The following is a 12918-nucleotide window of genomic DNA, read 5'->3' as shown; positions in this document are numbered from 1 at the left end:
AATTATTAAAGTAAAAAGATAAAGACCTAAGTAGAACCTTGATGTACTCCTATTGTGATTGAAAACTCTCTAAAACCTCCTTTTACAGTCCTAACGCTAGTCACTACTCCATCATACAATTCCTTAATAACCTCTGTCTATCTACTGCAAACTCCCTTTTTTTTTTAATACCCATCAACACACTTTCGTAGATACTATATCATAAGCTTTCTTTAGATCAATAAAAACCATATGAAGTCATTCTTTTCTCTGAACTTTTTCATTAAACTTCTTAAAAGATAAACTTCTATTATTGATCTCTCCACCCCAAAACCAAATTGATTTTTTGAAATCTTCATTTCTAATCCTATTCTATGTTCAATTACCATTTCTCATAATTTCATCACATGACTCATAATATTAATTCCATGACAGTTATTGTGGTTTTAAATATCACATTTGTTTTTGTACAAAGTTACTAACATACTTTTCCTCCATTCTTATGAAATTTTCTTGATTTTTATATTGTTATTGAATAGGTTAGTCAATAGGAAGAAACAATGTTTGCAACTTTATGATTTTCAATTGTAGATTTCTACCTGAAATCCTTATTTGTAAGTTGTTTCCCAACAAGTTTGGAACCTAATTATACTTTTAAACTGCATTTACATGCAAACTACATTATCATTTTGAACTACAATTTGAAGCAAAACTAATAGTTCAAATTTTACCGACTTCAAAATACTACCGAGTCACTTAATCCTTACCCCATGCCTGAAAAGCTTGAAATTCACATATTAGATTTGGATTTGTGAAACAAAATAAAAATACAATATAAATTTATACCAAGCCTTGCCAAATTTACACAAATAAATCTAAAGCTTGAAATTCATAACACCGCCAGAATACATCCCAAACCTGATGACTATCTTGGTAAGGAGAAAAGCACACAACAGAGATTTAATTAGCCATTTCTTCGGTCCCAAATGAACAAACATCATTCAATGGAAATACAGATATTTTCTTCACACATTTTCAAATTCAAATGCTGAGACAATCAAATATAATCTGATCTAATGGGTAGTCCAAAACTACAGTAATGGACTGAAATGAGGTAAAGGATAATATTTCCATGAAAAAAAATTGGAAAGATGAGGAAAAGAGGAAGAAACTGCAAATAAGTAGGGGAGTCACGTTCCAAATGCAATGAAGATCAGTTGATTCCAAAGGTCAGCTGGTAATCGCCTCTGCTTAAATATGCCATGAAACCAGAAATCTATCGAGTGAGCAAGTTTTCCGTGTCTAACTGGAAAAATCTTCAAAACAAAAAGAGGAGAATTTGTTCTGATTAGAGGGCTTCTTTCCCTTATTTCTTCAAATTATGCAGAGCAGCATCCAACTTTTTTCACAGCCGAAACATCATCTTTCGTGCCAACATTTATTGTCTGTCCCTTGGGCAAGGCAGCTGGGTCATTCCCAATGTCAAGAGTCTTCCTGCTGACAACATGAAATATCTGAGTAAGAACTTCTGTGAAGGCATTTTCCACATTCATGGACTCAAGAGCAGAGGTTTCCATGAAAAATGTGTTCTCCCTTTCAGCAAATGCCTTGGCATCCTCGGTGGAAACAGCACGCAAGTGACGTAAATCTGCCTTGTTCCCAACTAGCATGATCACAATGTTGGAATCTGTGTGATCCCGAAGCTCCTTCAACCATCTCTCAACATTCTCAAATGTGACATGCCTTGTGACATCGTAAACAAGTAGGGCACCAACAGCTCCTCGGTAGTATGCACTTGTGATTGCACGGTACCTAAATAATGACAACAAATGAGATGAACATCTATTTCTCAAGAAACATTGCCCAGATTATTAATTATATTGTTTGACCTTAAATAATGAATTTATTGGAATAACAGGGAAAAGATGGAGTACAGCAAATTAAGGTAATTAACATAAGAAGGGGAAAAAAATAGCAGGTTGCAAACTCTAGAACCCTCACCCTGTGTGCAGTTCCAATCTTAGCAGGACTATAATTTAATTAAAAAAGAATAATAAGAATTTGGAGCACATCGCCCTCTCCACCAACTCTGGAATACTATGGCTTTGTTATAAGCAAAGTCAATATCTAAGCTTGATATGCCTCTGCCTTCAATCATCCCTTGACTCAAAATTGAGAGAATCCCAACATCACCCACATAAAAACCCAACCAACCAGCATACAAGCTAGTAGTGACTCCATGTCCCCACCTAAATGCTTTTCCACTGGATTCTGGCATATAGCCTTCATCTTAAATATTGGGCTTCAACATTGTATCAAATCCCAAAGTGTCACAAGGAGCCAAGGAGCTTGTGTGGCATTGAACATTTAGATGCAGAGTATGGTCGAGAGAAATCTCACTCACATAGAAGCCCCACAACAAACATATAAGCCAGGAGCACTCCACCTAATAGCACTTGCGTTTTGGTTTGGATTTGAGCCCATGGCCATTACTTCCCCAGAATTTGCTCCCACCTTTTTCTTTAACCCTTCTTAAACCTAGTTGTTTCTTCCTCTTAAAAATTCACTCCTCCAAAGTGGACTCCTGGAAGAGATAGATTACATGAATGTAGTAGTATAGTCCTTATGGTAGATATTCCCCATTCAAACTCCTACAAAGAACTTGAAAAACTTTCTCCTCTTCTCAAAAGTAATTAAGCATGTTGCAATTAATCGAAATGAGGCAGAACAAATGATTACTCTTTCTCTAGTGATGAGCTTCCACAATAACAGAGAATGCAAGGCTGTGGCACTTTCCAAGGGGAAATAGGTTCACATAGTCATGCAGCTTGGCCTCCTGGTCACCTTGTGTTTCATATCATGGAGTTCAAAGTCTTGAATTTGAATTGTGTGGACTTGGGCAAATTCTAATGCAAAATCATTTTGATTTTTTCTCAGATTCCACATAGTTCCGAGGCTGGAACTCCTTGCTGTAAAGCATGACATCGAGGTTTTCAGAATACCAACATGCTTGCATCAACACTTCTCATACCACGTGTCATGTAAAATCAACCCATGATGCATAGCTCTAGCACCGTAAATTGGGCAGCTTGGGCTTGGACAAGCTTTTTTCAGGCATGACACAGCCAATAAGGAAGATTTGAGCTCAACTTAACCCACTTTTCTAAACCAGTTTGGGTGAATTTGGCTAGCTCATATTTAGAAATATAATGATAGCATAACAACATACATCTGAAGCTCACATTAAAAATAAAGTTTACAAGAAATAATCCCAGAACCCAGGGTAGCAAGAAGTTAACTAAATATGCTAACCTGGTTGTTTATTTTAATCCAACAATGCCTTAAGATATTAAAACATATAAAACATTGTATTAAAAAAATAATAATTCAAGCTGGTGGAATTAAGGCACAGCTAAGATAGCACATGCTCAGCACAAATTCAAGTTCAAGCTTAGTTTTCAATTCAAGCTCATAATTTTTCAGGTTAAATGGATGGATATTTGGGTAAGCTTTCCTAATAGCCTGTTAAAGTTTTCAACTTTAAGCAATCTTCTAACCAGAAGGTACATGATTACCAAAAAAGAAAATGAATGATGTCCTGCTTGTCTGTAACAACTAACAAGGAAATGAGGACTGGAAATCAGTCAATCACTTTATGTTGGAATGGCTGTGCTGAGATTCCACTACTTTCTTTCTCTCGCTAATTTTTCTATAATCAAAATTCAATATGGACAGAATTACTAATGAGCATGAAAACATTTTTTGGATGTAAATGTGAAACTTACTATACAGAGGAGCAATTCATTTGACTTGTTTGGATAAATAAAGTAGCAAAAAGATAATTTCTAATAGCATCTCTGCTTGCTATAAAAAACTGATTCTAAATTTTGAAGTATAATTGGCAGAGGAAAACCAAGCCAAGCAGTAGGAAAGCTGCATGCAAGAATAGGGGGCAATACTTAGTTTCTCCCTCACCCCACAAAAAAAAGAAAAGAAAAAGCCTGAAGACACTACCCTATCATGTGGCTTGGCTACAAGACACGTACCTCCCTTGAGGTTTTTTCAAAGGCCTCCCTAACATTTGATTTTTTAGAACACTTTTATCCTTCGAAAGACTTGTCTTTTGCCCCAATGTAAGAGAAAGTCTGTGGCTTTTTTTTTTTTTTTTTCAAATCTCAAAGAAGCTTAGTAAATTTTATGAAATCTCAAGAGAAGTCCTAGGAGTTTTTGAAACCTCAAGGGAAATTTGTATCTTTTCGCCAAACCTTAGGGAAGGTCAATGTCTTTTACCCATATCACATACTGAGCATTATTAAAATAGACAAAGCCAAAATTAACCTTCATATTAGATGTTGCATGACTCCCTTGCGCTACCTCCACTAGAGAAAAATAATTTTTATATACAAATATCATCAAGTTCATCCTTGAAGGCAAGCACAATGAATTGTAGAGCAGCTCAATAAAAATTTGGAAAGAAAATAAAATTTGTGAATTTTCACCTTGTGGGACCTAAGGAAACTAAAACATCCATTGAACTCTATTTAGCTTATTTGTGTTGAGTTTTTCATTTTTTTTTTTTTTTTAAGTATAAAACTTAAGTATTCAATTGACAACCCAAACAAAATTGAACATTTGTTTCAAAACTAAAAGAAGACTTTGTTCTCCTCCAAGAAGAGTAAAATCAAACTTTGGATGTTCAAATAACGTGAGCGACGAAGTAAATTGAAAGGAGCATTTTCACAGAAATGTGGTGTGGTACTGTATCCTAAGATATGCAGTTCTAAAAATCAAGAAAACAGCTATATAAGAACCCAAAAGACTATGTAGCTTTCATCTTTGAACAAAAAAATGAAAAATAAAAAGGATTAAAACATGCAACGCTCTGTATGAAAAAATGATGAAATGAATTGAACAAAAGTATATAAATAAATTTAACATTCTGAAACTTAATAATTGTTATGTTCTTATACTATGTAGAGAAAACAAAAAACACAAACTGTTTGGACCTATGCAACCACTCCAATAAGCAAATTTCCCTCTTCTTGAAAAGCAAAACTACAAAAACCATATAATCCACACTTTGTTTTTTCTCCCTCCATTTTCATCAGCAGCCAAAAAGAGGATAGAGAAAGCAAAAAATTGAAATCTCATACATTGTCAAAGATGTCCAAATAATTAGCAAAAGAAATATTCATGACCAACGAATTAATTCTCCCACGTTGATATAATGCTGACAGCATAATTCAGAGAACAAACAATCCAATGGGTCATCTTGAGAAACACTTCTTCAGCTTTTTCTTCTCAGAAATTATTCTCTTTTAAAGCCTCAAAGCTTGCAAGAACTTGTCATGCGTCTCTTTACACATAATTCACTTTTTTTCCCAAGATATTCTTAAAAAAGGTTTAAGGAAAACAAAATCAATAATAAGGAATCAAACCAGTTTTAAATTGTAACCTAAACCATGAAGCTTCTCACAAACTTAATGTTGGGTTATTTCCTTCCATGTGGAGGAAAGCCCAAGTGGGCTTTATTAAAAGCCCAAGCTCAGCCCTTTAGTGTGATAACCTGAAAGAAGTCATAAAAAGAGAGGGGAGAAGGGAGGAGCTGTCACTTCTCAAAAGAATGAGGGAAAAACATGATTTTTCTCATGTTGCCCAAATTTCATCAAGACTCCAACCCAGCTTCGTCTGTGGTCCGATCAAGCTAAAATTTAAAGGAAAGGTTCACGACTCAAGGAGCTACAATATGAACGGTGGAGATCGGATTTTGAGCTTGAGAGTTAGGATTTTTGCCCATGAACAGTAACCGCAATTTTGGTATATTCTCTTAAATTCTCTTTGTATTTGCCAAGATTGATGATATCTTGATGAGATATATTTGTAACCTCTACTTGCGATTAGAGAAGACTTTGTGTACCCATTATTTAATTGATAGTGAAGGTTTCAACTGGATTAGATCCTGTGGTTTTTCTTCCTCACACTGGAGAAGTTTTTCTTGTAAAAAATTACTTGTGTTCTTGTGGCTTGATGTGATTGATTATTCTTCCTATTATTTTCAGCACGTATAAAAGTAGAGATAAACTATATTTGCTCGCATATAGGGAGAAGAATTATTCCGCTGTAGTTGTTTGTTGATATCTCTCCCAACAAAGTGGTATCAGAGACAGGTTCACAGATTGTCAAGTTGGCAGTTTGAGTTATGGAAGCAAATACTAGTAATATGATTAATCTCAATGGTTCAAATTGTCACATATGGAAAGGAAAAATGGAGTCTTCTTTATGTGAAAGATTATTACCTAATGGTGTTTAGTGTTGAAAAACTAGAAAAAAGGTTTGATGTGGAATGGACTTTGTTACATCGACAAGTGTATGGGTATATCAGGCAATGGGTAGATGATAATGTTTTGAACCATATTAGTGGAGAGACAAATGCACGTTCTCTATGGAGTAAGCTTGAATAGCTATATGCTAGAAAGACTAGAAATAATAAGTTATTTCTGATTAAACAAATGATGACTTTAAGGTACCAAGACGGGACTCCTTTATCTAATCATCTAAATACATTCCAAGGAATTATTAATCAGTTGACTAGAATGGGTATTAAGTTTGATGATGAGATACAAGGGTTATGGTTGCTTGGTTCATTACCGGACTCGTGGGAGACGCTCAGAACTTCATTGTCTAACTCCGCTCTAGAAGGCGCAATTACAATGAATATGGCCAAGAGTTGTTTGCTAAATGAAGAGATGAGAAGAAAAATACAGAGATCCTTTTTACAATCAGAGATCTTGGTTATAGAAAAGAGGGGGAGAAGTAAGAGCAGAGGTCCAAATAATAGAGATAACAGCAGAAGCAAGTCCAACAAGTTTGTAAATGTTGAGCGTCATCATTGCGGGAAAAATGGACACATCAAGAAATATTGCAGGCAATTAAAGAAAGAAAATAAGAATGAGAAAGGGAAGGGAATGAAGAATGGAGATAACAAAGATGGTGATGATAGAGTTGCTACCACCACTCCTGCAAACTTCATCATTTTTTATGGTGATGAGATGATAAATGTTGCATACCATGAGACCAATTGGGTGATTGACAGTGGTGCTTCCATTCATGCTACATCTCGGAAGGATCTCTTTACATCCTATAGATCCGGTGACTTTGTAACTGTAAAGATGGGCAATGATGGCTTGGTTAAAATCATTGGAATTAGGGATGTGTATCTGAAGACAAATAATGGCACGACTTTAATTCTTAAAGATATGAAGCATATTCCTGACATTCGTTTGAATTTGATTTTTGCAGGTAAACTTGATGACGAAGGGTACTGCAGCACTTTCAGTGATGGCCAGTGGAAGCTCACTAGGGGTGCTATGGTTGTGGCTCGAGGCATGAAGCACTCTGCATTGTATGTTATGCAAGCAAAGATCTCTAACGACATTGTTAATGCGATGAAGGATAATGGTACAATAGAGTTATAGCACAAGAGACTGGGCTCACATGAGTGAGAAAGGATTAGCTCTACTAGGGAAGAAAAGTCTACTATGTGGACTGAAAAGTACACTTCTGAAAAGGTGTACTCATTGTTTGTTAGAAAAGCAGAGCAGAGTTTCCTTCAAGAATTCCCCTCATTCGAGAAAGTCAAAGATACTAGATTTGATACATTCGGATGTGTGTGGCCCTATGAAGACGAGAACACTTGGTGGCTCTAAATACTTTGTGACCTTCATAAATGATCTTCAAGGAAGTTGTGGGTATATACCTTGAAGTCAAAAGACCAAGTGTTGGCTGAGTTCAAGCAATTTCAAGCCCTAGTTGAGAGACGGACTGGAAAGAAACTGAGGTGCATCCGGACTGATAACGGTGGAGAGTATTCTGGTCCATTTGATGAGTATTGCAGACAACAGAGTATTCGACATCAAAAGACTCCTCCGAAAACTCCTCAATTGAATGGCATAGCAGAAAGGACGAACAAAACACTAGTTGAGAGAGTGAGATGTTTGCTTTCAGAAGCCCGGTTACCAAAATCCTTTTGGGGGGAGGCATTGAGCATTGTTGTTCATGTGTTGAATCTTACACCCTGTGTTCCTCTACAGTTTGATGTGCCAGACCGAGTTTGGACAGGTAAGGATCTTTCCTATAATCACCTTCGTGTTATTAGGTGCAAAGCATTTGTGCATATTCGAAAAGATGAAAGACAGTGTATATTCCTTGGCTACAGTCAAGATGAGTTTGGATACAAGCTTTACGATCCAGTTGAGAAGAAAATTGTGAGAAGCAGAGATGTCATGTTTATAGCAGATCAGATGATTTAGGATATTAAGAAGGCAAAGAAATCTATGTCTCAGCAGGGTGACAGTTTGACTAATGTGGATCCAGCTCCTTGGAAGAATTTTCCATCTCAGGTTGAGAATGATGTTCAGGATGACCACTAGAGTAGAGGTGATGTGGATGTTCCCTTACAGGTTTAGGGAGATGTTGAGACTAATGAGCGGTTGACAATGCCAGAGATTCCACCAAAGATTCCATCCAGGAGGTCAGCTAGAAAACGACATCCTTCCACTCGATATTCAACAGAACAATATGTATTATTGACTGATGGGGGAGAGCCGCAGTGTTTTGCAGAAGCCATGGAAAATGAACACAAGACAGAGTGGGTTAAGGCCATGCAAGATGAGATGCAATCATTACATGATAACCACACCTTTGAGTTAGTGAAGCTACCTAAAGGAAAAAGAATTTTACAAGTGGATTTACAAGAAGAAACCAAATGAGTTCTCTTCACGGCCATGGTACAAAGTTAGATTGGTTGTAAAAGGGTTCGGTCAGAGAAAAGGTATTGACTTTGATGAGATCTTCTCTCCAATTATAAAGATATCATCGATCTGTGCAGTACTCGGCTTAGTAGCTAGTCTTAACTTGGAAGTTGAGCAAATGGAAGTGAAAACTGCCTTTCTTCATGGTGATTTAGAGGAAGAGATTTATATAAAGCAGCCAGAGGGTTTCAAAGTAAAAGGGAAAGAGGATTATGTGTGCAAGCTGAAGAAAAACCTATATAGTTTAAAACAAGCACCGAGACAGTGGTATAAGAAGTTTAAGTCTGTTATGGGAGAGCAAGGCTATAAGAAGACAACTTCAAATCACTGTGTATTTGTTCAAAAATTCTCTAATGATGATGTTATTTTCTTACTGCTTTATGTGGATGACATGCGGATTGTTGGCAGGAATGCTTAAAGGATTGACCAGTTGAAGAAGTAATTGAGTAAGTCATTTGCTATGAAGGATTTGGGGCCAGTAAAGAAAATTCTTGGCATAAGAATCAATCATGACAGGAGTGCCAAGAAGTTATATTTGTCACAGAATGAGTACATTGAGAAAGTGCTTCGGAGGTTCAATATGAACAAAGCTAAAGTGGTTAGCTCTCCTCTTGCTACCCACTTTAGACTAAGCACAAAGGAATGTCCTTCTATAGATAAGGAAAAGGAAGACATGGAAAGAGTTCCTTACTCCTCAGCATTAGCAAGTTTGATGTATGCAATGGTTTGCACAAGACCAAATATAACTTATGCAGTTGGTGTAGTTAGCCGATTCTTGTCAAATCCAGGAAAAGAACACTGGAATACAGTGAAGTGGATCATGAGATATCTTCGAGGCACTTCCAGTTTGAGACTTGGTTTGGGAAACGGACAACCATTGTTAGTTGGCTACACAAATGTAGATATGGCTGGGGGTGTGGATACTCGTAAGTCTACTTCGGGATATTTGATAACTTTTGTGGGAAGGGCTATAGCTTGACAATCGAGACTTCAAAAGTGCATTGCTTTTTCTACGACAGAGGCAGAGTTCATTGCAACAACAGACGCGACTAAAGAGTTGCTATGGGCAAAGAAGTTCTTGAGAGAACTTGGTTTCAAGCAGCAAAGGTATGTGTTGTTTTATGATAGTCAGAGTGTTATTCATCTTACTAAGAATTCTAGTTTCCATGCAAGATCAAAGCACATTGATATACGATACCATTGGATTAAAAATGCGTTGAACGATAAGTTACTGGAACTTGAGAAGGTTCACACTAATGATAATGGTTCTGATATGTTGACAAAGACACTATCAAGAGAGAAACTTGAAGTTTGTTGTTCGATCGCCGAGATGGCAATTCCCTCTGCATAGTCGGAAAATGAGAGATTTGTTAGGTTAATTCCTTCCATGTGGAGGAAAGCCCAAGTGGGCCTTATTAAAAGCCCAAAGCCCATTCCTTTAGTATGATAACCTAAAAGAAATTATAAAAAGAGAGGGAAAAAGGGAGGAGCCGTCACTTCTCAAAAGAAAGAGAGTAAAGCGTAATTTTTGTCATGTCGCCCAAATTTCATCAAGACTCTAATCCCACTTCGTCTATGGTCCGATCGAGCTGAAATTTGGAGGAGAGGTTCACGACTCAAGGAACTACAATTTGAATAGTGGAGATCAGATTTTGAACTCAGGAGTTGGGATTTTGGTCTATGAACAGTAACGCGATTTTGGTATATTCTCTCCAATTCTTTTTATATTTGTCAAGATTGATGAAATCTTGATGAAATATATTTGTAGCATCTAATTGCGATTAGAGAAAACTTTGTGTACCCATTATTTGGTTGATAGTGGAGGTTTCAACTGGATTAGGTCCCATGATTTTTCTTTCTCACACTAGGGATGTTTTCTATGTAAAAAATTGCTTGTATTCTTGTGACTTGGTGTGATTGATTATTTTTTCTATTATTTTCAGCACGTATAAAAGTAGAGATACATTATATTTGCTTGCATATAGGGAGAAGAATTATTCCATTGTGGTTATTTGTTGATATCTCTCCAAACACTTAATACGAGTCTCTATACACCTAGAAGTTAATATTTTTCATAGGAAAATTTTGAAATCCGCTGTGAAAAAAGAATTGATGATTCAGACAATGAGTCCATTTGTTCCAAGGAATTTTCCACTTTAAAAAATTCTATCAATGCTGACACATATATAACCCTAGATGTCAATTAAAAAAAAAATCATATATCTCACGAATTTTCTTGGGCAAAATTTAAATCTCCCACCAAGAGAAATTCATGGAGAATAATCAAAACCATTTATTCCAATTACTTTCTCTCCGACACATATTTCTATCAAAACTACTATAAAAAAGTCTACGTATCTGTATGCTTACACAAAAATTTCATTATTTTCGCGGAAAAATTGCGGGATTTTCCCAGAAAACATAGGAGCATGAGAACATGGGCAATTTTTGGCCGGCATCTAACAATGTTTCAACATTGACATCAACATCTACAAATAACTCTTCGTTAAATGTTTAAAATTAAGCCCGCGATTTCACAGTCGATACCCATATTCTTAATATCTCATCCATGCATCTAACGCATCAAGTACCCAGTTACAACTAAGATCGATTTATTCATTTTCACACGAAAAATGAGAGGAACTTTTCCATGATAAACGAACCTTTCTTGGCCGGCGGTGTCCCAAATCTGGGCCTTGACGACCTTATCGTCCACATGAATGCTGCGAGTGGCGAACTCGACGCCGATGGTGGACTTGGACTCGAGACTGAACTCGTTTCTGGTGAATCTGGAAAGAAGGTTCGATTTGCCCACGCCGGAGTCGCCGATTAACACCACCTTGAACAGGTAATCGTAGTCGTCGTCAGCTCTGTAGGCACCCATCGGCGAGTTGGGTCGTTCACAGATTTGAGGCTTCGCAGAATACAAGACGATGTGCTTCGGTTGATGTCCTTCTATGAATCACTAGGTGCAATTCTTCGACCCTTGAGAATTGAGATCTATATCAACATTCCATCACCCAGAGAGAGAGAGAGAGAGAGATTCAAAGCTTGAAATGCTTTAATTTTAAAAGCATTAAATAATGAAAGGAAAATAAATGGAATTGAATTTGGTTGAAGGTGGGAAAAGGAAAACAGGGGATGCGGGAGGGAAACGGATTTGATTGCTTTGGAAGAAATTGAAAATTCTAGGATTTCGATGCGTTTGAAGAATTCTCGTTGCTGATCAATCTTGACATATGGGTCTGTTACTCGCTCAATCGTCATTAATCTTTTGTTAACATTATACTTTTAAACGAATACGGATCTTCCTGTTTCTTGGTTTGAAAATGGACTTTCAAATTCAAATTCAAATTTCCAAATTGTTTCTTTAATGCGAGAAAATATTTTTATTTTAATGATATAATATATTTAATAATAGCCAGAAAAGTATTCTTGCTCTAATGAGCTAATTCAAGCCAGAAAAGTAAAAAAAAAAATACGTGTAATTTCATTAAAAAAAAATGCTTTCACATATCCGAACCTAACCTTCAAATTAAAACCCTTACAAAACCCTTAAGAGCAAATGAATATGAACATAAAAATGTCATGTGGCAATAATGTAAATGTGTAACGCATTTTATAATTTTTGACGTCATGTGGGTTTTACAATTTGAATTAGTAAGTATTTACTTTATATTTTTCTCATAATAATGTTCTAGTGAAATTTTGAATTCAAATTTAAAATTTAAGGACAAAAGACACTCGTTTACACAGTTATGACAAGAAGACAAGAATTTTTTATTTCAAAATTTTCATTAATCCCTTCCGAAGTTTCAAAAATATTACTCTTCCTCCCTAAAAGCTTGTAAAAAAGAAACAAATTTTCTTTTAAAAATATCCTTTTATAAAATATAAGAGGTGATATATATATATATATATATATATATATTGAGAAAATTTCTCATCTCTTTAGGTTGACAGTTAATTTGAAAAGACTTTTGTACTCGTAATTAGATGTTAAGATTGGGTCAAAGAGTTGAATTCAAGGCCTTCAATTTAAATTTAGGTATATATTTTATCAAGATATATACATCCAAATTTAAAATTCAATGCAAAAATCTTAAGAACAAAGATTTTACTCATACAT

General features: G+C 35.9%; 1 protein-coding gene across 1 annotated transcript; it reads right to left on the bottom strand.

The window, feature by feature from the left end:
- Nucleotides 1–913: 913 nt before the first annotated feature.
- On the bottom strand, nucleotides 914–12291 carry LOC131149101 (ras-related protein RABA1f-like). The gene is made up of 2 exons (XM_058099190.1): nucleotides 11453–12291; nucleotides 914–1791 (listed from the first exon to the last, which is right to left on the bottom strand). The coding sequence occupies exons 1-2, from the start codon at nucleotides 11671–11673 to the stop codon at nucleotides 1359–1361; spliced, it is 654 nt and encodes a 217-aa protein (XP_057955173.1). The 5' UTR covers nucleotides 11674–12291; the 3' UTR covers nucleotides 914–1358.
- Between the last annotated feature and the right edge of the window lie 627 nt (nucleotides 12292–12918).

The sequence above is a fragment of the Malania oleifera genome, chromosome 2 (genome assembly GCF_029873635.1).
Source record: "Malania oleifera isolate guangnan ecotype guangnan chromosome 2, ASM2987363v1, whole genome shotgun sequence".
In the NCBI taxonomy this organism is placed as follows: domain Eukaryota; kingdom Viridiplantae; phylum Streptophyta; class Magnoliopsida; order Santalales; family Ximeniaceae; genus Malania; species Malania oleifera.
The sequence above is the reverse complement of the archived record's forward strand: the minus strand, read 5'-3'. Positions and strand labels throughout refer to the sequence as shown.

Excerpts from the sequence above, each read along its gene's own strand:
- LOC131149101 (XM_058099190.1), bottom strand. The coding sequence starts at position 11,673 with ATGGGTGCCTACAGAGCTGACGACGACTACGATTACCTGTTCAAGGTG. Across the intron at positions 1,792-11,452 it reads GACACCGCCGGCCAAGAAAG|GTACCGTGCAATCACAAGTG; the intron begins GTTCGTTTATCA and ends GTCATTATTTAG.